The sequence below is a fragment of the Motacilla alba genome, chromosome 1 (genome assembly GCF_015832195.1).
Source record: "Motacilla alba alba isolate MOTALB_02 chromosome 1, Motacilla_alba_V1.0_pri, whole genome shotgun sequence".
Taxonomy (NCBI): Eukaryota; Metazoa; Chordata; class Aves; order Passeriformes; family Motacillidae; genus Motacilla; species Motacilla alba.
In genome coordinates this window covers 5,431,311-5,454,694 of record NC_052016.1, presented here as the reverse complement: position 1 = coordinate 5,454,694, position 23,384 = coordinate 5,431,311, and the positions used below count along the sequence as shown (strand labels likewise).

The window sequence follows — 23,384 nt, the reverse complement described above, 5'->3', positions numbered from 1 at the left end:
ACAACAAAATGAAACCACAGTTCTCATCAAATCCTAGTAGTAGTGCCATATTTTATCAAATAATTCAATAAACAACATTAAGTCACACAGATTTCAGTTCCCCTTTCTCACTAATTGGCACCCGTATCATATCCTGTTGCAGTACATGGTTTCCTATTTGACTGTGCTATGAGGAGAAAGAAACACTTTCCTATATTTTTTTTTACTTTTTTCTAAAGACAATATTAGAACATTCTTTTTGGTATGTGTATCTTTTTGTATATTATTTATCTATTCTTTGGTACTGTTTTGCTCTGACTCTAACGTATCCAGGAATACAGCTGTTTTTCTTCAAGAAGGAATATTTTCATATCAGAGGTTGATTTCCAAAATTTGCCAGATTCTTTACTTCATGGCAATGGCTTAGAGCAGGAGAGATGCATATTTGCTTTCTATCATAGTGTTAAGATTTTTTTTACAATACCTGTTCTTAAAATAGCTTTCTATAAGGTCCATTTAGACTTGGGACACAATATCAGTTTTCAAAGCCATGCTTAATATGTTTTATAATTTCAAATCAGAGCTCATTTATTTTAACAGTTATGATGACATCATGATAATCAATTTACAATTATATATGTAAAATTATGGATTATTTTCTTTCTTTTAATCTGCTTAAAATTCTTTATGTAATCTTTAATTCGCACTGCATTTTATCTCCTTAACTATCAGTCTTGAGACTTTACATAACTGTGTTTGCATCTGAAAAACATTTCACCTGTTCAGATATTGCCATGATGTCTCTGAACATTTCATTAGCTCTCCTCACAGAAGATCACCATGACCACAAACAAAAAGACACCTTAATTGTAGGGCATTTTATGGACTTCATCTTACCACAGTTTGGGAAGGCTGAGGTTTGAACTCAGTTTTGGTAGGTCCTAAGTACCTTTATGTTTTAGTTAATACCAGATAGCAACCAGTGTGTGCACCACGGGCTCCCTCTCCATGCTCTCTGTGAGAGTTTGCAGTCACTGGGATCCAGGCTTAGCTGTGGTGGGGTGTTTTTTTAATGGCTCAGAGGATTTCCAGTGTTCTGTGTGTTATGTGGGATCAGAAATGCCAAGCTGAAGAAGCTGTCCTAAACACTAACAACTTCCTGTTGGGGAAGGAAAACTTCTGCAGGATGGTTTCAGACAATCTGGTGCTTCTCTGCCTCAGCTAAAGGCATCTGCATCTGGCTTGAGGTTGAGTTTCTTCAGCTGTGCTCCCTCTCTTGTCATTCTCATAATCAGTGGAGTAAGCCTGGGCGAAAAGAAAGTAACCTTTCTCCAGAAGGCATTTCACACTCTAAAACCTGTGCACTCAAAAACCTAGGAACTCTATTCCCAAACAGATTCTTTGATGCATAATCCCGTGTCCTGAGCAAATGATCAGAGCAAAGGCTATCTGGCAGAAATGAAGCTGAGCAAAGGAGCAGAGGGCAATTCCGACAGCAAGAGCACTCTTCTCTTTGGAATCATTCCACACAGGATAATGTGGCCTGAATACAAGAGGCTCAAGAGACATTTTCAGCAATGACAAAAAAAGTGGATCTTTTTTTTTGTTGTGTTTTTTTTTTTTTTTTTAAATGCCCACACACAGTGAGCTGGCAAAAGTATTGCTGAGGTAGTTATTCCCTTGCTATTCCTAAAACAACAGGAAATCAACTACCTCAGCATGCACAATTAATAAAGAACAGTGAATATCCCTGCTGCTTTCTAATAACATAACTAAACATAACACAGTACTTTCCTTCTCTGGGTATAAATAAATGGATTGTCATTGCTGCCACACACACAGAGTACGTTTTGCCCAAAACATGTGTTTTACAGGGCTACAGGTTTCGTCTTTTGCATGGAACAATCTTGGAATTTGGGTGTTTAAAGTGATATTTTTTGCCAATTCCCTGAGTGCCTGGTGTGACAACAAAATGTGAGCAAGAGAGCAAACAGACAGACTATTGTTTCCTCTATTTCATTGACTTCTCCCAAATGGGTTTTCTCAGAATCACAAGATACTTTAATTGCAATTGCATCTTTTCCCTGCTGTTCTTAGCAGTCAGCTTTGCTGTCTTACTCCACCGTCTCCACCAGTTAAGGAAAAAATTTATGTTTGTGCACTATCCTCCCCTCATCCTCTATTAAGTGTCCCTCCTCCACTTCCTAATTCTACTAGCTTCTCTGTAGGCAGGAAAAAAAGTGTTGGAAAAGCGTTGCAAAATCACTCACATCTTGTACCTTCTTTTGTTTTTACCCCTAAATAAAATCGCACAAGCGGCCAAAGCTACTGAGGTTTCTCCCTTGACTTTTTTCTCAGTTGCAAGTCATCCTTTACTCTAGTAAAGCTTTAGTGCCATGCACTGAAACCTCCACAGCGCAAAAGCCAGAGATTTGTGGACAGCATTCCTTAAGGATGTGGTATATTTCAGGTGTCACAGCACTTCTTTCATGGCTGACTCCAAATAGAGTTGAAGTTCTACACACCACACACAGCCACGTCACCCCTTTTTCCTGTTCCCAGAGGTGTTCAATCTGTCTGAGATCTTTTCTTCTATACATGTAGAGAGGTATGTCTCTGTTTCACTCTGGATTCTCAATAACTGCATTAAAAAGATGAGTGCTCTGCAGATCCACCAGTTCTCTTTGCATGACACACATCTGAAAGCAAACAGCTCTCTCACTTCTCTGTCTAGGAGGGATATTGTTTTCCTCTCTGGGATATTGTTTTCGTCTCTTTTTTCCCCCTAAATCTTCCCAGTGCTTCTAGTTTTAAAGTCCACAGGCAACATATTTGCCACAAACAAGCTATAGGAGTTACTTTCTTTTCCTGACAGCCTTAGATGCTTTGTGTCAAGTCGTGTGTCCACACTAAATGCAGGACAAATTAGCTGTCAACAATTCTGGTGGTTTTTAAATCACTCTAGGAACTCAGCTGTCTCTGTCTGATTTTTTCTGTAATGTATGTAATACAGTAATGTAATCTTTCTGTCTGTATGGTAACAGGAATGAGGAACCACACCTTTGATGAAAGCTTTTCACACAGGCTTTTCAAACATCTCTGTCATCGTTCATTTTATTTTTGATGGGATACTTGTAGGGCAAAGATCATGTCACTGAGGTCTCTCTTTTGACCCTGAGTCAAATACCCCAACTTATTGCTAGCAAATGCCATATTAAAAAAATCTATCTTCGAAAGAATAAAAATACATTTTTATTGCAGGCTATTCAGTGTAAATACAAGGAACCATATCAGCTGCAGCTGCTTCTCTTTTTTTCTTGTGTGGTAAGAGACATCTTACATGTAATGGCAAGGTAATGGCAGTGAGAACCTGCTTTTATTAACCACTGGGTTGTTTATTGTGTGCCATAGGAATGGAGTCAGTGGCAGAAGAACATCCTTGTATTTCATGTCCTCTGAGGAATTCTGCAGGTAGGGGCAAGTTACCTGCATAAGGCTGGGCCTTCATGAACACCATTTAGAAGGGAAATAGAAGACAAGATGGCCTTATAGATTAAAAATTCATCAGGCAATCCATATTCAAAAGTCTGATGCAGGCAGCAAAGTGGTTTGCAACCTGACCTTTCCAAATCCTAAGGAGATTCCTGGCTATGGATACACATTTGCCTTTCTTGCTTATAGGGAAATTCCTTTCCACCAAAAATGGTACATAGGTATGAAAAAGCAGGATAGAAGCCATTGCAAAGAACAGCAGAAGAGTTCTCTCAAATTATGTATCTTAGAAAGAAAAAAAAAATATATCCAGAACTGTGAAAAGTCACATATAAACTCCCAAGTTTTTTAAGTCGGGAAGTTTTTAGCCGCAAAGAATTAATTCTGTGTGCATCCCCATTCACCAAATGCCTGCTATTAAAAACAACACCTAAAATACCAAAAGAACAGTTCTGAAACTAGGCTATCCCATCAGCTAATGTTTCAGTGAAAGACACGAATTGGTTGATGCAAATATGTTCTGATTCAGACAGAATTCCAAATGAATGTTTATCTTCCTTTAAATTTAGCACAAATTTAAGCCTACCCACCCAAACTGATCACTGATTTGCAGGTGTCAGTGATGCACAGAGAGCCTGAAGTAGTGTCAGCTGCAAGACCCAAAACTGAAATCCCCCTTCTCGCTGCTGGCTGGCGGCGGAAACGGCCTTGAGACGGCGCGTCTTGCACAACCCCAGAGTTTCACGTGCATTGTGCACAACGTAATCGCATTCCCAGGGTGACCAAAACCAAGAAAAAAATAAAACCTGAGCAGGCTTTAACCATTGCTGCGACAGCTTTGTGCTGTGTGTCACAAAGGCTCACGCTGGCAAACAGGTCCCAGCTGGGTCTGAGCTCCTGACAAGGCAAACACAGCCACCGATGAGGAGCCGAAAGTGAAGGCTGTGGAGACTGAGAACCGCAGTTTGCAAACAGCCGGGGGGTGCTAAAACACCCCCACACCAACACACCTACGACACCTCCAGGTGCAGCTCTGTTCTCTACCAAATCCCACTTAGCTATTTGCAAAACACAAACGCAGAATAAATACTCCATTTATGCTAACACACGCCTAACGTACTTTGAGACACGACTTTCCCGCTCCCCAGGCAGGATTCTTCGAGATCACCAGGGGCAGTCCCTGCCCTCTCCTGGGGCTGGGGCACCGATCTCCGGCCCCTCGCAGAGCCAAGAGGCCGCCGCTGTCACCGCGCTGTGCCAGAGCTGCCCAGCGCCCGCTGCCCAGCGCTCCCCGGCAGCGGCGAGGGGCGTCCCGCCCGACCGACGGGGACCGGCGTCCTCCCCGCAGGGCACATGGCTTTGCAGGAGCCTGGATCCCCCATCCAGCGGCCCCGACGGAGCTCTGGAAAGGGCTGAGTGGGGACGGGCGGGTGCCCGAGCCCCCCTCCCCGTGTGCCGGCCCCCCTCCCCGTGTCCCGCTCCGCGCATCGCGCTCGGAAGGCGGAAATCCCCGGCGCAGGGGGCGTGGGAGGGAAAAGGGAACGGCCCGAGGCGGGCAGCTGCCGCTCGGCTCGGCTCGGCTCGGCTCGGCACGGCACGGCACGGCTGGTTCGGCACGGCTCCGGCGCGATGAAGCCGCGGGGGTGAGTGGTGGCCGCGGGGCAGGGTCGCTGCGGCCGCTTCCCGGGCAGGGGGGCGCATCTCCCTTGGGAAACGCGAGTATTGCTGCTGCCATCGCTTCCCGGGCAGGGGGGTGCATCTCCCTTGGGAAACGCGAGTTTTGCTGCTGCGGCGGGCAGGGAAAGCGCTGGCGGGGGTTGGGCTGCTGGAATGGATCAGGGAGACCCCCGGACCTGGGACAGGCTGCGGAGCAGGTCCCGTCTGCCCGCAGCGCTCCCGGAGCCGGGAGAGGGGAGCCGGGAATTGCCAGAGCTCCCCGTCAGCCCGGGCAGGGGTCCCCCGTCCGTACGCAGCCATTGAGGGCTCCAGGCAGTTACCGGGCCTTTTATGGATGTTTTCAGCTAGAAGGGTTGCGATGGGACGTGACTCACTGGGGTTTATTGCCCCGGGTGGCGCTGCTTTACAGCAGGTGTTAGAAAAGCTCCGCAGGTGACCCGCTCAGGGCACCTGCTGACCGAGAAGAGCCGTGTCGCCACAAGGCTGGGGACAAAGTGGGGCTCAGCAGTGGAGCAAAGCCCCCAAAGTTGTTACTGCAAAAGGTCAGGATATCTCTTGCCTGGCTAGAGCGTGACATGGCAGCAACATCCCATGGCTTTAAGGTGAGCAGCGATGGAGAAGTTGAGGTGCCGGTAGGAAGAATCATCTCACCCGTGAAAGGAGAAGTGCAACTTTCTCCTCTTTCACACGGCATTTTAAAACACTTGCAGAAGAGGAAGGTGTGGGAAAGAATTGAAAAAGTAAAAAAGTTTAAGGTTGTTTTTTTTTTTTAATTAGTTTAAGGGATTTTTTTAAATTAGGAGAGCAAGACCCAAAGAAGGTAGTGCAGCTATGCCAGCACTTAGCTGAGCTCACTGCTAGTGATGGACACAGGAGCTGAGTGAATGTAGAGGTTTCTCTGAAGGCAGAGCATTTCTCTCTTTTTCCAGTTGAAGCTTGGAACTAAAGCCATTCCAGGGGAACGTCGTGGGTGGACACCACCCCCCACAAAACCACAGCTGCAGCTTCCTTCAGGAAGGAGGATGAGGCATCTCTGGATCTGTCTAATCTTGACTGTGGCATCATTTATTAAAATAAGAAATCCAGATCTGCTTTGTATGCATACATATGAGAAACAGTTGTGGCTGAACATCTGAATGTCTGTTGGCATTAGCAAATGCCTACCATGGGAAATTCCCTAGAGAGTCTCATAAGCATCAGTCAGTTATTGTTTTCACTCTATTCAAATGAGTTGCTATATCCACAGCTTCTAACTTGGGTTGGGGATAATAAAACGAACACAGGCATGGTATTAAGAAAGATTGATGACTACATGAGCTGAGCTTGCCAAGGCAGACCTCTACAAGCCTGGCACAAAAGGGATGACTCCTGCACAGTGTAGAAAATACAACAGGAATAAAATACAAATCCTCATGTGAAAGCCACTGTCAAAATCTTTACACTTATGTTTATGTATTAGTAAAAGAAAAGCTATTGTTGTTCTGTTTTGTGGAGTTGTGTGTTTTACATCTTTGATACTGGTTAATAAACTACTTAATGTAAGAGAAGTAGTAGAAGAGACGGAACAGAATGTTTAGGTGTGCTTTCCTGAGAGACTTCCTTTGAGACTGATTGCAGATTTACTGAAGTAATGGAGCAAAAATTTTCTACACTGGGTATACACCTAACTTTTCAAGCCTCATCTATCAAATAATTTCAAAGGACACAGAAAAAGAAAATAAATTGTTTTCTTTGTACAAAAAATAATACAATTCAGATTGGTTCTCCCCTAAAATTTCTCCGCATCAGTCTCTGGAAATGGGGCTTCAAGTGGAGGTAGATTTTGTGTCAGGAATGTCCTCTGCTTTCTGCACAGGAAGCTGAATATGTTTGGGAAAATGATAATTTTCTTGGGGGGCAGATGGAAATTAGAGACTCCTCTGCAGCAGAGGAGCCCCAGGCTGTGCCCAGGCAGGGGGTGGTAGGAAAGCTGGGCAGAAGCAAAGCCGTGCCTGGGAAGGGATGTGTGAATTCCTGTGCTTGGCTGGACAAAGGAGCAGAAGCTGTGGGGAAAGGGCAGGAAGCCTGGAAGAGAGAGGATTTTGTAAAGCACAGCAAAGTGAGAATTGGCTGCTGGGGACTGAGCTTAGGTCAGGCCTTGGAGGGAGGAGGGCCAGGCAGGGCAGGGTTGGTTTGGAGGGAAGGCAGTGACCAGCCTGGGTGGGAGACTCTGGAGCTCAATCCTGGACAGAAATGGCCTGTTTGGAGCCATTGGAGCCTTTATCCCTGAGCCCCAGCCCAGGGCTGAGGCTGAGTGATGCCTTGAGAGGCTTCCTGGAACAGAAGCTAGACAGAGTTAAAAGAATAAAGTAGGGATTTATTAAAAAGGCTTTCAAAGGATACACCTTGGGCAGTACAAGAGCCTGGCTGAGGCTACACCCAAGATGGACTCCTGGGTCACACCTTTTCACACTTTTATAAGTTTTGGTCCATTTCCATGTTGGGGTTAATTGTCCAATTACAGCTGCAGGTTATACAGTCACATCCTCCCAGATTGCTCTCCTCAATTCTCTGTTGTTTGCCCTTTTTGGGGCTGAAGCTGCAACGGTGTCCTTGGTTCTGGGGCTGGAAAAGGATTGTTTTGTGTAACTAAGCTCTGAGGAGAACTTGCTAACGCTTTATATGAAGTTCAGAGTTAGGTACTAATGCAGTACAGAATCTGAAAAATATGAAAACTAAAACTTAAGGCATAATGAGAACTCTGGGGGAAGGGAGCCAGCTGAACTTGGGTAGTGTGGCCTCTCAGTCCTGCTTGCAAAGGTGAGCTGGGTACACTGGTGACAGCCAGTGCTCCTTTCACTCTGCCCATCAGCTCAGCTTTGCAGCTTTATTCCACCTCACCAATATCAAGGTGGCCAGCTCAGCCACACAGTTCTCATTCCAAAACCTTTCCAGCATCTTTCTTTCCCTTTCTACAGCAGTCTGGAGGAAGGAGAGCACAATGTGTAACTAGGTGTGGTGGTGAAAGGTTATTTTAAAGTAACTCACAGGAAAGTGCTGTCCATTTATCTTCCTTAAACCCCCATGGAAAGAGAGTTAAATAACTTGGACTTTATAGACGGGTTAAACTGAGTTTCCTATGGCCTCCTTTCCTTTGGGGAAACTCCTGCACAGATTTGCCCCTCCTGAGTAATCAAACACACCAAATTCTTCCCAGCAAAAACCTTTGCAGAGCTCTCCACTATCAGCAGGTTTCCTGTTTACACATTTTTACTCAGTGCACAACCTGGTGGGCAGCATGGTCAGCTGCTGTTTTGCTTCAACCAGACAAAATGGCTCCTTGAGTTTCACCAAAAGATTGGAAAACCTGGGTTTTGACCTGTGCAGCTACTGTCCCTCACAGTGACCCAGACAGCTTCCAGAGCCTGTTTGTCCAGCAAACCAATTGATTCTTTTAGAAGAGAAGACAGGCCCAACACCAGCTTCATGCCCTCTGCCCTGATTCCAATATTAGTGCACTTTGCTGCTATTCGTGGCCTTGGCCACCAAACCACTGCTGAGTTGTATAAACAGAAGTTTTGCAGCTGTCAAAAATGCAAATACTTAATGGGGCATTACATGGGAGCAGTACCTAATTTACCTACTTCTGCCACTATATTAAAACAATCAAAATTGGGTTTATTGCTTATTTGAACAACAGAGATGCGAAGTCAGTTGTAACACTCGTTTGCTTTTTGTTTTAGGTACGGATTTCTGTTACTGCTCCTTCTTATCCCGAAAGCTGGTAAGTTCGGAAAAAACTCCGTAGAAATTTAACTGCCCTCCCTTTAATGTGTTTGGCCAAATGCACGAAGCAGTTGTAAAATGTACAATATGAACATCTCTGTGTTTTCTGTGAGATACAGAAGAATTCCTCAGAGGGACATGTTTCTCTGACGTGTGAAAGAAGACACAATCAATTTCTATCAGTTTCATTGCAGACAACAGCAAGGGACCTTATGGATGCTTTTGCTCAGATTGCTTTGCTTGCTTCAGAGACCTCCCTGTGTGCTTACCTCTGTGAACAAAAGGCCTTAGAAGTGGAGTAATAAGAGCTGCTGATAAGCACATCTAACATGCCTGTATACCCAAGAGTAGAATTATACATCACAGTATCAAGTAGCCAATACTAGTAATATGACTACTGCTTATTAGTAGTAATTAAATTAGGTGCAATTATTCCTACTATGAGTAATTTTACTTTTACTATGGTTCTAAAATATCCCTTGCAAAAACAAGGGTAGAATTAAATCACACAACCTGGTGATAATTAAATGTTTTTAGAGTTCTCTCCTCTGTTCTTGCTTAATCACTGAGAAGTCACCAAGGAAACTCCCTGGCCCCAATATCAGGACAAACTGTACCAGATTCAGTCTCAATAGATGCTGGCTGGCCTGTTTCTGGCCAGTCATGGGGTTGCACCCATCTTGCCAGGGCATTACTTCTCCTGCTATTCCAACGTGTTTCCCAAAATCTGAGCCGAGCAATTGTGTTGCAGTTCAAGCTTGCTCAGTCCCAGTGCCTGGTAAACATCCTGCCTTTCTCCCTGCAAGCACTGTGTCTGCCTCAGTGGTAGTTTTAGACCAGGGTGCCCAACTCAGATGTGTAGATGAGCTGTTTCTGAGTCCAGTGCACCCTCACAAAGACAGGTTCCCCTTTAACATTGACACCTCCCTCCTACCTCACCACACGCTGTTTCTGCATCTCCAAACCTCCCCTCCTGTCATCTTCCTTTCCCTCAGCCATCCTCCCACGTAATCCTTTTCCCCAGCTGTACTCTCTCCCATCCAGCCCCATGCCTGACCCCTCTTGCCTGGCACTCACAACACAAACACTGCTCTGGTGCCACCAACCAGTTGCACCAGCGAGGTTTTGGCTGCTGGTCTGGAGGGGATGAATCCAGCAGGGAAGCAGAGTTGCCCAGCCCCCTGGGACACACTGAGCTCTGCTTTCTGCTGTCATCACCTTGTGCCTTTGCCTTACTCACATGGAGCAGAGGCTGCCTTTCTCGTGTCCAAAAGGCAGGAAAAGTGCTCTGAAAGCCAGATAAGGTCCTGGCTTTACCTCAAGTGACCCTCAAGATGTAAATGTGTAATGAATGTGTCACTGGAGGTATCTGGGTGTGCTGGTTTACCAGCTGAGTGTATCTGTTCAGAGGGTGTCACTGACAGTAGCAGTAAAATGTGATTGCTTTGTCATGCTGGTTTTGAGAAATACTGCTTTTACTCCCCTTCTTAAGTTTTTTTAGGTCTCGAATAATGGCAGCACTCTTTTCTATCAATGTTTTCACTTCTTGTGATCTAAGTGGAGTTATTTGGCATTTTTCTTAATTAAAAAAAAAGAAGTGATTATTGAAGCATTAGGACCTGAATATGTGTCTGCAGTCAGTGTGCAAAGTGAAATGTAGGTATCCGTGGGGCTAGGAATGATTAACACTGCTTGCCTCTCAGAGCAAAGGTCCCTTTGGACAATGCACAGACAAATAGACATGGAGAGAATAAGCCACTGGAAATTTGGGGGGTAGGAATGACTATGAAGAGAGCATACTCACTTACCTTCTATAAAACTCATACCGGAGTATGAATGTGGTATAATGTACTCGAAAATAATTACTTTTTTCCCCACATAATCTCCCTTTTTTTCTCTCTCTCTCTTTTTTAATCTTGTAGTTACTTCACCAGAGAAGAAAAACATCATCAGTAAACCTGGAGACAATGCCACACTAAGTTGCATTTATAATGAAAAAAAACCCTTGCAATTAAAAAATCTACGGGTATATTGGCAAATAGCTGATGATTCCTATCAAGAAAAGTGTTCAGTTGTACATGCACTGATCTCTGGCCAAGATGATAACAGTAATCAGTGTATTCGCTTTAAAGACAGGACTCAATTGTTCTGGGATAGGTTAGAAAATGGTGATTTTTCTCTGCTGTTGCTAAATGTCAGCCAGAGTGATGAACACACATACAAATGCATAGTGCAGGAGAAAACTGAACTTCCCAAAGTGATTCACCAGGCAGAAGTGGTTCTCAGCTTAGCAGGTAAGAACTTGTGTCACTCTGCCCAAATTCTCAATTCCACTTTTCAAATTTGTGCTATTCCAATATTATATTTAAGCACAACTTTAATTTTGAAACAGACTTCTGCTCTTTGCTGAAATGAAGTCTTCTCTGCTTAATTTAAATGTTACAGACAGGGAATGTAAACCTTGGAGAATGCATGTAAAAACTTTACCCAGTGTCTGTTTATTTTCTTCTTGTTTTTCATGGGTATGAGAGCTCTTCTTGCCTGTGACTGGGTGACAGCAGCTGAAGTTGCTCCTTTCTTCCTTTGAGTTTGGCTTTAGCTTTCTGCCCTCCCAGTGATTCTCCCAGCTTTCTGGTTCACAGACCAAACCTGCAGGCGTTTCTCTTTCAAGTCACGAGGGGGGTGTGAAATCCAGCAGTTTGTTCAAAGTCCATCCCAAAATTTTGCCTTTCCAGTACGTTTCAAAATGTCAGCAACTATTTCTTTTTCTTCTTGCTCTCCAGCGAGTTACAGCCAACCAGTACTCAGTGGACCAATAAGAAACAGTGACAGCACTGGAGAGGAGGTGACCTTTTACTGCAGGTCTGGCAACGGGTACCCAAAGCCCAACGTTTACTGGATCAACAAAGTGAACAACAGTCGCCTGCATCCGTCACAAACAGAGATCATCACCCACGACGACGGCACTTTCAGCGTTTTCAGCACGCTGAAGGTGACAGCCACTTCGAACATGCAAATAGAGTGCTCCATAGAAAACGAGATGCTGCAGGAAAATCTATCAGCCAACTGTAAGTTCCCTCATGCTGCCTCTGTTTTCTAGGTAGCAGGAATATCAACCAGCGTGTCTCTGTCTGTAGATGCACACTGATGAGGGCTATGCGTTAATTCAGTGGTTCCAAAATGTTCTGAGAAGATCTCGGGCTTTGTTTCAAGCTCCGTTTATGCTTAGCCATGGACCTGATGTTTAAATATTCCACACTGAAGTGAATAACCCACCAAGTGTGTTATGACAGCAGCACTGAGAAGCTCTTGCATCTGAGGCAGTTGCTGAGCTTAACCTTTTAGTTCCTCAGGAACATGATGGTTTGGGGAGTCAGGTTGTCTTCAGGGGCCACCATCCAGCAGATCCATGATTTCTGACCCCCTACCCAATGGCCTTGCAACACTAACATTTGCTTTTTACTCTGCCAAGTTCCAAAGTTCAATTTCCAGTTTCTCCAAAACTCATTTTGATACAGTGCACAACTTAAACTAAGTCTGCAGCAAATGGGCAATATGAGCTCAATAGAAAAACGTACCTTATAGCACAAATGTAATGTGCTAGTTATTGCTGACGTGATGACTAATAGTAAAAGTAAGTATTTAGTCACTCAACTCTGCACAAAACCAGAAAGCTATTAAAAAAAAAAAAAAAAGGTATTAAGAAGAACGCCCCAAACACTGAGCCCATGAATGTAGGCAAACAATATAAACTATTTCCAGGAGCAAAAATGGAACACATGAGCAGAAGTTGCACAATAGAGTGTTTATGTGATAATACACCATGCTGTCATCCCAAATTAAAGGAAAACTAAATAACCTCATCATTAGTTTCCTAATGGCATTGTCATGAGGGAAAAGACCTTCATATTACTATTTTTGTGGGGTTTTTCAGTCTCTCAGTCACTCTTGAAAGAGTAAGAGATGTGATTTGAAACCTTCAGTTTGCAGCAATGAGTGAAGATTCTTCACTAACTTCAGGGAAACAGGTTTTCACCCGGTTTTCTGAATACTATCAGATTTACATTACAGATTCTATATAGATTTATTTTCAACTGAGTCTAGATACAAGCCCAAACATACAGTCTCTCAGAGCTGGAGGGAAAGAAGAAAAAGGAAAAAAGAAGGATGGATGCATTATGATGACAGGAAAAAGTAAACTGGTATTTAGGCATAATTAGCTGGAGATGTATCTCACTCAGAAGGAATCACCAAAATCACAGTGATATGAATAGCACAAATCTTGACTCCTTCAGAATTTTTTATGCATCTAAAACATGGTGAAATATTTGCCCGGTATGAAATGTGAAAATTTACACCTTATGACATCCTTTTCTATTTTATTCTAGACACGCAGCAGAAGACAAGTGGCACAGAAAGTGACAAAAAAACAGAAAAAAAAGGACGAGGTGCTCAAGCAGCTGGCATCATTGGCATTGTCTTTGTGATAGGTCTTCTAACTGGTTTAATCTGCTGGCTGTGGAGAAGGAGGTCCTCTAATCTAGTGTCCTATAAAGGTAATGAGACACTTCATTTGCATGACCAAATTATAAGAATCCTTTTTCACTTGCCAGAATACTTAATGTTATCCAGCAGGAAGAGATGAAGTATGACTAAGCTGCCTCCACTTGGCAGTAGGAAATCCTGCCATTAACAAAAAATTTGGGGTGCCCTGGGGAGGAAATGTAGTGCCCCAGGATATGTTACTGTTTATGATTTTCTCTTCCTGTGTCTGAGCATTTCTTCCTGTGTCCGTGTCTTTCTCCAAGCTGGGGTTGTTTAGCCTGGAGAAAAGGAGACTCCGGGCTGCCCTCATCACTCTCACAGCTCCTGAAAGGTGCCTGTGCTCAGCTGGGGCTGGGCTCTTTCTCCAGGCAGCACTGACACAACCACAGGGCACAGCCTCAAGCTGCACCAAGGGAGATACAGGTTGGATATCAAGAAAAGTTTTTCCCAGAAAGGGTGATAAAGTTGTGGAATGGCTGCCCGGGGAGGTGGTGGAGTCACCATCCCTGGGTGTGTTTAACAAAGCCTGGATGTGGCACTGGGTGCCAGGGTTGAGTTGAGGTGTTGGGGCTGGGTTGGACTTGATGGTCTTTAAGGTCTCTTCCAAACCAGTGATTCTGTGAATTCTGAGCCTCACAGGAAGTAATTTCTGGATGTGAGAGTAACTCAGACTTTGTGTCTGTTCGGGTTATGGTTTGTCAGCTGTGATCCCTTGCAGGCTCCTTCTGGATAGATGGCATGAAACAGGACTGGGGTGGGTAACTTGCTCAGCTTAGCACAGTTTGAAGCAGAAATCAGAGCATCATTCAGTCCTGAGAGCTTTAGAGTCACTGGCTGGATGATTAATGGTGAGGTTCCTGCTGGGATCAAGCAGAAATGTAGCTGGTCACATGGATACCCTTGTGTAGCTGGATTTGCCCATATGTGTGACTCTGAAAAAGCTCTAAAAGACATCTTGTGGACCAGGCAGAATCTGCCAATGTAGCTGAGCACTTGCTCTAAGCCCCTATCCAGGAGCCAACATCTAAGGGACACAGCAGGGACAGCCATACTTTTCATGGACAAGGACAATGTTCCATGTTTTCAGTCCATGCCCTCTTCCTCAACGTTAGCAAGCCTGGATGCCTCAGAAAAGATCAGGGGAAAGCAGGGTCATGATCTTGTCCAGGATCTGCAGCAGCTCTTGTAGAAGTCATGTCCTTCCTCCAGGAGCAGGACTATCACTTCAATCCCAAAATCTCTCCTTTCTGAAATGGTAGCCAGGGTTGTAAGCAAATAGAATATTGGACTGCATTTTGCAGAACATTTAGCACATTGAACCCTCAGCTTCGGTGGAAGTTGCATAATATCAATCTCATTTTTCTCAAGTCTGTGGTTGTCTATCCCACATGCTGAAACTCATGCATTTGTTTCAACAGATGTCCAACAAAGAGAAGACCAAGGAGGACTCAGCTGTAAGTATTAAAAATAAATTATTTTGTTTGTCTTGAGTGACTTAACTTCATAGCTTCAGTACTCAAGTTCAGCACAAGCCTTCAGATTAGACTTGCTGGATGATAGAAACGGAAGCATATTTTATGCACTACATCCTAGGTGATCTTTAACTGGGATACAGGGACCTCATTTGCATCATGTCTGTGAACCTAAGCCTATATACCCCCAATTTTTAAAAAAAACCCTCCTTTCCTAAAAGAAACATGCTCTTCAGGCCTTCACCATGTTCATATTTCTATTTTTATTGCCACGCAATATTGCAGGCCAGCTGGTTTACAAATTCATTTGTTATTTATAGTAGGGAAAAAAATGAAAGTTGAAAGGTGAAAAAAACGAAGACAGATTTGGGAAAAAAAAAATGGACAGAGGACTTGCAAGAGTACAGGGTGAAATATCTGCCTATTTGATATCTCATTTGGTAGTTTCTACTGAATCTAATGACTGTTGCCTCTGTGTCTCTGCAGAACAGGCAGAAAATACTGTGGTTTCACTAAAACTGTACTAGTTAAAGCATAGTTTGCTGTAGCAGATGATGTGAATGTACCCAATTCATAATATCAAGCAAAATAACCCTTAAAAAATAACCTGTAAAAAAAAAGTTTTTACTTTTCCTGGACCTTCTTTGACAGTCATGGGAACTGGGTTAATGGTCAATTATTTTTCAGACCACAGCCTGATCCCCAGCATTTGTGGTTGCTAAACATCAACAACCACTGCACTCCCTCCTGCAGAGCATAATCTATGTAGGAAGATGGACTTTCTCCTTAAAATAAAGAGACATTTTCTCCTTTTGTTCCTAGGAACTGCATTGACGTAACACAAACAGCTCATTTAAGGACACCTTTTTCTTCTCCAGACTGACTTATACCAGACCCTTCTTGGTTTGATCCCTGGACTTAGCCCATTAGTAAAAAACCCTCTGTGACATAAATAAGAGTAAATATTTATCTTGTTTGTATTGGAGGCTGCTGTAGCGTGATTTGTTCATTGAGGACAAAACAAGGGCACCTTCCAGATGCTGTCTTTTCACTGTCATTTCTCCACTCCGCTTGTGGAAGAGGAGGTGGGACAGCAGCTTTGGTGGCTCACTGATGGCAGAAGCTGTCCCACCTCTGAGGGCCATGTTTTGGGCATCCCAATTTAAGGGCAAATTGGATCAATACCAGAGAAATGAAATTGGTCCAGGGAATGTGATCTCTGGTGAGAGATGGATTATGTCTGTTTAGGCTGGAGAAGGCCAGGCTGATTAAGGACCCAATAACAACCCTCTTCAGAGTGTCTTTTGAGAGGATGGGACAAATAATTTATTGTGCTAACTCAGCTGACACTGCAATTAAGGCATAGCAGACTTAAACAAAGGAGATTTAAGCCAGATGTTAGAAGAAATTGTCTAAGGGTAACAGCACTGAGGCAGAGTTTGTCCAGGCTATCAAGCCTCCATCGGTCCAGGTTTGCTGCTTTGTGATTTCTTAACAAAAGAGAAAACAAGTATCTGTCAGGAATTATTTAGAAATAAAGCTGGTACTACCTTAGTACAAAAGATGAGCTCCAGGAGAAATTCTAGCCTAATTCAATCATTATTTGGTATTTTCAATCCTGTTGAGTGTGGTAGATGGGGGGTAAGACCCTGGGAAGGTGCATCCAGGGGGATGCTCTGCCACAGCATTTTGCTTTTCAATACTGCTGTAAATGCACTTCTGCTTCTGGCACCTTATGAAGAAGGTCAGGTTGTTTCATAGCAGTGAGAATCCTGAATACTGCAAACCAAAATGAGATTACTGAAACTAACTTTGCTAAAAAGAGTTTGGAAACTGGGAGGAAGGCAGATTGCAAAGGAGAGTAACTCCATCCTGGTGGGATTAGTCTCTTGAGACAGCTGTTCCAGTCAGTGGAGGAGGAAGCTCTGGTGAGGAGAAATTCAGAGCTGGAGCAATTCTGAACTATTACATGAAGGAATTCCTTCATTTCCTGAGAGGACCCAGTGGAAGCTGTTTTCTCTTGACCACAGAGAGGCTTTGTGCATCTCATTCTCTGAAATAGTTTTAAAGGAACCCAAGGTGACACTGATACCCCTTCACAAGGGAGGCTACTTTTTCCATTTGCACAGAGGCACTTCCAGGCTGTGGCATGAGGACAGAAAGCCCCCAGTGTCTTGGGTATCCAGTCAGGACTTCTCCCCCGTCAGTTCTCTCTCAGCATCATGAATATGTCTTTTCCATAGCTTTGCAGCTTGTTCCACTGATTACATAGGAATGATTATTTCTGGGGAAGTTTTTTGTCTATTTTTTTTAATAACAATAATTTATTTTGTTCTTACAGCACCTGCCTAAATGGAAGAACTGCCAACAATTTGGGCAGCTGGAGATGTGTCAAGAGAAGCATCACTCCCTCAGTGGCAGCATTGTTTGTAATACAAGTGACAGATTTCTGCCAAGAGAGATGGCAAAGGAAAAAAAAAAAAAACAACTTCTAGAACACAAGAGAGAGGAAAATCTGTACAGGATTTTCATTCCAGCCACTGACTGTGTCCACAGAACAGTTATGTCACCACTCCAGCTCAGCACTTTGGACAGTCCTCTGTGATTGTCAGTGATTTGGGCACCTGGTACTGGGGAAAGCAGAAAGCCTGGGACTCAGCTGCTCTGTGCCAGACCACTGGAAGCTGGTGACTGTCCAGTCTCTCATCAGGATCCTTGAGGACTGTCAGGAGCAGAAGCAGCCACATTCAGGAGCATGGGACATTCCTTACCCTTTGGCTGGCTACTGCATGTGAAGAAAGGCAGCTAAAACAAAGAAAGAAAACTGAAGGCTCTGCAGAGTGAGATTTGTGACCTTTTCCATATTTCTCTCACTCTAGAGTACAATCCTTTCATTGTCTCGTTTCACCAGCTGCTACTCTGTACAGAAGCAGGCAGAGCACTTTGACCCAGTCCTCCAAAACCAGGAGCTGCTGTGATGGGGTCAAATACTGAATGTGTTACCATAAGGGAAGGTGCCTTCTTTAAGCCTTGATAGCAATATTTTGGTTTTTACCAAATATTCCACAAAAAAAAAGGGGACTTCCACTTTCAACAGGAGCCAACTGTGAGAAAAAACAGGCTGTGGAAATTTGACCAATTAAAAATAGTGCTCCCTGCTATGTGAATGTCATGTTACCTGGACTTACCCTTCTCAGGATGGAACAAAAACTGTGGTTGAGCTCTGCTTGATTCAGCTGAATCTTTATTTAAGCACCTTCCCGTGGCTTGCAGGGAAGATTTTAAACTGGAGGTTTTAAACTAAACTTGTGCTTGTGTCTCATCCTTGCATGCACCAAACAAAACAAAAAAGAACAAAAAACAAATTCTATCAGTGTGTTGTCCATGAATGTCCGGAAAGCCAAGAACTGCATTTTCCTTGTGCCAGTGCATGTGCCTTGTTGTTTCAGCCTCAAGTCAGCCAAACTGACTGGCTGAAAATAGCAGAACAGTAAACTTTGCTGATGATACGGAATTTTGAAGGAGGAGGAATTTTTACCAGCTCTCTTTCCCAGATGGGACAGTTTCCCCATCTTGTCATGGGGGATGGAGATTGTTATTTTAAACTGAGCTCTGGAAACACTTGACCTCTCCTGCACCAGTTGCTAGACTAAATTTGTATGATTTTTGTGAATAAGTCATAGCCTTGTTTGTTCTTGCTCTGTGTGTAAGAGGCACTCCAGTGTCAACTCTGAGCTCAGACACTGATTTTTCATATCAAGATCAGCTTTCAATTCCCAGCTGAGTAAAAATTCTGTTGTGCTCACATCATGTGGAAGCAGGACCATTTGGCAATAGGGCAGCAGTTATCTTTTGTCAAAGCAATACCCCCAGGGAGGCTCCCAGCTGAGTCGCTGTGCTTTCCACTTTTATATTCTCCAACTGTAATGGTTCAGAGTTGTAAGAAGTGACCTAGCAATCACTCTGCAATATGGTATTAAAACAAATTTAGACTGGTTGGATTTTCTTACTTCTGGGCTACTTCATTATTACACCTAAATACAAAAGCCTTTTCTTGCAAAGTCAGTGCTTTCATTTAGCTTAGGGTTCCAGCTATTCAGTAAAGGTCAGTAAATCCTAGATGATGGCTGTTACCATTCAAAGGACTTGGGAATTTCATAATCACAGTTTTTTGTCTCCACTTGCCATGTTTATATTTTAAATAAAATCTATTCATTCTTCTGGATGTTTGACTAAATTTGTCAGCACACAGAGACAAGTCAATCCAAGCCATTGCCTCCACCCAAAGTGAGTTTTACTTTTAACCACATCCCTGAGTGCTCCTTTTCAAAAGCCTCAGATTAGGAGAGACAAACACAACACAGAGCTGACCACCTTTGCTTTATTTTGGCTCACACAACAAAATCCTTCGAACAACACAACAAACTCCACGAAAGCCAGGCAGTAGCCTGAAGGCAGCACTCAGCCTGGGCTGATTCATCTCTTTCTCACCCAACTTCACAACCCCAAGCAGAGCAAAGGTACAGCACACACTCCTGCTTCCAGAACTGAAACCAGCTCGTTGCACTCCCCCAGACCAGTCTTGCACAGGAGCACCAGCATCCCTCTGTTTGCCTTCACTAAAGACAGCAGCTCACTCAAACACATGCACAGGAAAGCAACAGTTGATGCAGCTTTGGAGGAAGACTAATAAATGGACTCACTTTCACAGAAAAGTGAAAGATATTTGTTGTGGCATGGCTGGTAAACCACAAGTGGAAAGCCCCAGGAGAAAACATGTGTTGCTACTTAGTGATCTGGATCCATCTGTCCTGTTGTCAGATTCACTGTTTAAATCTTTTTACCTGTGAGAGCTGAAGTTTCTCTTTTGCTCAAAAAAGCATTCCCTTTTTCCAGCTACCCTGACTCCAACATCTGTTCTCAGCAGCTGTTGGGCTACCTCAAAGAAAACTTAATTGTTGCTTTCCCAATTTGCAAGTGAGAAATCTTTCTTTTATTTGTAGCAAATATGCATGAAAGGTAACGTTACCCCCAAGTGGAATTCCTCTAACCTCTCTGTTTTCCAGAGGAAGAGAAACTACTCTAAAGAATTGAGTACAGCCTAACTCCTCAGGGAGAAAACACCCCCATAGCTGCTAGGCTCTTGGGATTTTCCTCTCAATATGGGAATTAGGGCCTTCACCTCCTCCATGATACGACGTGGGATGGAATCATTGCCGTCTGGTCCCCACTTGAGGATTATTGTGGAGCTCCTGGAGCAAGTCTGGAACAAGGGTACAAAGGTGATGGGGGGGACTGGAGCACCTCAGTGATGAGGAAACGTTGAGGGAGGTGGGCCTGGGGAGTTCAGCCACGTCTGTCCCTGTCTGCAGGAAGGGGTCAGAGCAGGGAGCAGGCTCTGCTCCATGGTGCTGAGACACGGGACAAGAGGAATGGGCAGAAACTGGTGGACAGAAAGATCCAGCTGAAAATGAGGGAGAACTTTGTGTTGAGGGTGGCTGAGCACTGGAACAGGAGGCCCAGAGAGACTGTGGAGATCTTCCCTGGAGATGCTCAAAAGCTGTCTGAACACAATCCTGAGTTACACCATCCAGGGGACTGCATGAGCAGGGAGGCTGGACTGGATGACCAACTGTGGTCCCTTCCCAACTTACCCCTTCTGTGTTTATAAAAGGCACCCCACATGTCCTTTGAGGTGATCTCTGCATCTGGCACCCCAGGGAATTCCAGAGCAGTAGCTTCTGTGTCATTCATCTCTCAGGATGCACTTAGGTGACAACAGGTCAGTTTGTACAATTACCTTCCAACACAGGAAAAATGCTTCCAACATTTCCTGCATTATCAGCACCACTTAGCATAATTACTGCATCTGAACCATGCTCCCTGATGTCAAATGCAAGTCCTTGGCAGCTGCTTGTGACATTGCTGTTAATCACAAACTCTTTGTTTGCATATTGTTAGGAAAGAGCCTGTCTCCCATTTCAGTCTGGCACAGAAACTGCTATGTAGGGATAGATACTCATATATCAAGGATGCTTAGACTGACCTTTGAACTTGCCCAAAATAGGTCCCAAAAATTTACTAATGAATTACTTATTTGTTTTTCTGTAATTCCAAGAAGTGCTGCTTAGGACAAGTGGTCACAGAGTCATCCTTGGAGTCACACAAGGCTGCCTGTAGCTGACTTGGTGCTTGCACACCTATCTCCAGCTTGCAGAGACCTTTTTCCACTTGTTGGACTGGAAAGTCTACTTTTTTTCAGCATCTACCCCAGCAGACATCACAAGTCAACAGAAGCTGTTTGCTAATTTTGAGTGGGATTGCACTGCACAAAAAAAAAAAAAAGAGATCACCTCTAAAAAAATTTAGAAGGAGGAAAAAGATAACTCTCATTCAAACTGGAAATCTTTAAAGAATCTGTCAGTAAGAAGCAACAGTAGCCCAGCCATAATGTGGACAGGGAGTGACTGCAAATGTTTTTTCTCTTTATTTCTTCTGCCAGATCTGTGTAGTCACATGTCATCCCTCTTACAGGGCTGAGACTGCAGTTTCGAAACAAGATCAAATTTGCCTGCAAAAACAAATTTTCCACAGCATCATGCTGGACTAGGAGCAACTCTACACCTCCTAATTCATCTATCAATCAGACTTACCATTATTGTGCTACCTAGCTTCTAAAATGCATCACCACTGCAGTTATCACAGTTACTGTAACTTAAAATAGGTCATGGAATAAAGGTGCAAAATGTCTGAACTGTAGCTAATTTTACAACAGCAGGCAAACATGAAATATCTTTATCACCTTGTTGGAAGTTTTATTAACCAGCTCAGATCAGTGTGATTAAACTCTGTGCCAGCAAAGGACTACAAGCCTTATTGTAAACCTGGGCTTTCAAGGCCTTTGGTTTGGTTTTCCCTGCCCTCATGAACTAAGTCTGGCTGTGCCCATATTTCCATCTGGCTGTATCTGCAGCACAGAGGGCTGCTATCTTGTTCAAGATATGTTATTGAATTCTCTTATCAAAACCATGAGAAAAATCCAGCCCTGTGCTGGTTCCTGACCTACTGAACAAGGCAGGAGGGCTGGCCCACGCTTTCCAGGAGAATTCATTGACTGCTTCTACACAGGGCGAGGCAGAGGGACACCACCCCAGGAAGGTCTCCTGCGCTCCTGGCAGGAGCTGGCACAAAAAGCATGCCCGGAAACTGAAGGACTGGAGAAGCTGAGGAATTTGCTTTGGAGACAGGGAAGTCTCCAGGGGTCCCTGAAAGGGTGAGCCTTGGTGCCAGGTCTCTTCTCAGCAGGTGGGGATCCCATTAGGAGTCCTGGGCACACCCCAGTGCTGAGGGGTAAGTACCTTTGAGCAGGAAAAGTTAAAATAATATATAATTAAACACATAAATAATAATTAACCCCCAAACTTTGTGCAACTGTTCTGCTTAACCTCAGATTACCTGTTTATTATTTGAAGTTGCATTTCTCATGACTACCATGGGGCAGACAGCTGCCTGCCCGTGCTGTTTTGTATGGGACGGTTTGATCCAGCTGAGAGGAGGAACAAGAAAGAAAGAGGGAATAAAAATAAAATCTTTTAATCTGCTCCAGCCCAGTAACAATTTGCCAGTCCTCAGGAGATGAAGCATTGTAGGGGAAATTGATTGGTTTTTAATTTATTTTTTATTTAAAATAGCCCTTAAAGAAGAGCTACCATTACCAAACATATAATCTGGCCAGCTGGCATGATTAACCAAAAAACCACCAGGCATGCACAGAGTGAGCCAGCGCCTTTCATCAACATTTTTGGCAATGTGGCAACTGCAGACCAGCTTCATATAATGTGTCTTAGTTTCATTTTTGAGCAATTCCTACTGAATCACAACATAATCTGGGTAGAAAATTATTTCTAAATAAAGTCAAACAATGGCTCCTCAGAAACAGAAAACTTGGCCAAAGGAATCCACCAGATTCTGTGGCTGCATTTATTGCATCAATAGACCTTCAAGTCTTAGGAAACAGTAGTAGATAATTCATGTGTCAAACACCTCCTCCATTTTATACTTTATCAACTCTTACCTTAAAACTGGTTTTAGTGTTCCCAGGTCCCAGGTGCTCAGGCTCAAGCACCCTACAGCCAGGAGGGATTGCAGGCACAAGAGGTGTGCCCCTGCCTGAATAACTTTCAGAAGATTTGGGGTGTGGTTGAAGCACAGGACGGGAAAGGAATTGTTTGGTTTAGTCTCCAGGCAATGCTGCAGCAAACAGCAAGGAGGGAACCACTGAACTTTTGCACCCGGGCAGAAACCAGGTGAGAAGCTGGCAATGGACCCTAAACCCCTCCTACACAGGCCTGGCTTTACAGCCCAGCAATTCTACTGATCTCTCACTACACCTTTTACAAAGCAAGCTGTAGTCTTAATCTCTGCACTCGCAGGTGATGGGACAGAGCACCCTGG

At 43.9% G+C, this 23,384-nt stretch overlaps 1 protein-coding gene across 2 annotated transcripts; it reads left to right on the top strand.

The window, feature by feature from the left end:
* Positions 1-5,032: 5,032 nt before the first annotated feature.
* On the top strand, positions 5,033-19,155 carry ICOSLG (inducible T cell costimulator ligand). Of its 2 annotated transcripts, none has more exons than XM_038149678.1 (7): positions 5,033-5,114; positions 8,871-8,911; positions 10,836-11,207; positions 11,697-11,981; positions 13,302-13,469; positions 14,877-14,912; positions 17,272-19,155. In XM_038149678.1, the coding sequence occupies exons 1-7, from the start codon at positions 5,101-5,103 to the stop codon at positions 17,280-17,282; spliced, it is 927 nt and encodes a 308-aa protein (XP_038005606.1). In that variant the 5' UTR covers positions 5,033-5,100; the 3' UTR covers positions 17,283-19,155. The 2 variants fall into 2 exon arrangements, with proteins under 2 accessions (XP_038005606.1, XP_038005616.1); XM_038149688.1 differs by lacking the exon at positions 5,033-5,114 and adding an exon at positions 5,127-5,750.
* Positions 19,156-23,384: the final 4,229 nt, after the last annotated feature.

Bases quoted from the DNA above. Each gene is read 5' to 3' on its own strand.
- ICOSLG (XM_038149678.1), top strand. The intron at 11,982-13,301 runs GTAAGTTCCCTC...ATTTTATTCTAG, and splicing joins GGAAAATCTATCAGCCAACT to ACACGCAGCAGAAGACAAGT. The intron at 13,470-14,876 runs GTAATGAGACAC...TTGTTTCAACAG, and splicing joins TAATCTAGTGTCCTATAAAG to ATGTCCAACAAAGAGAAGAC.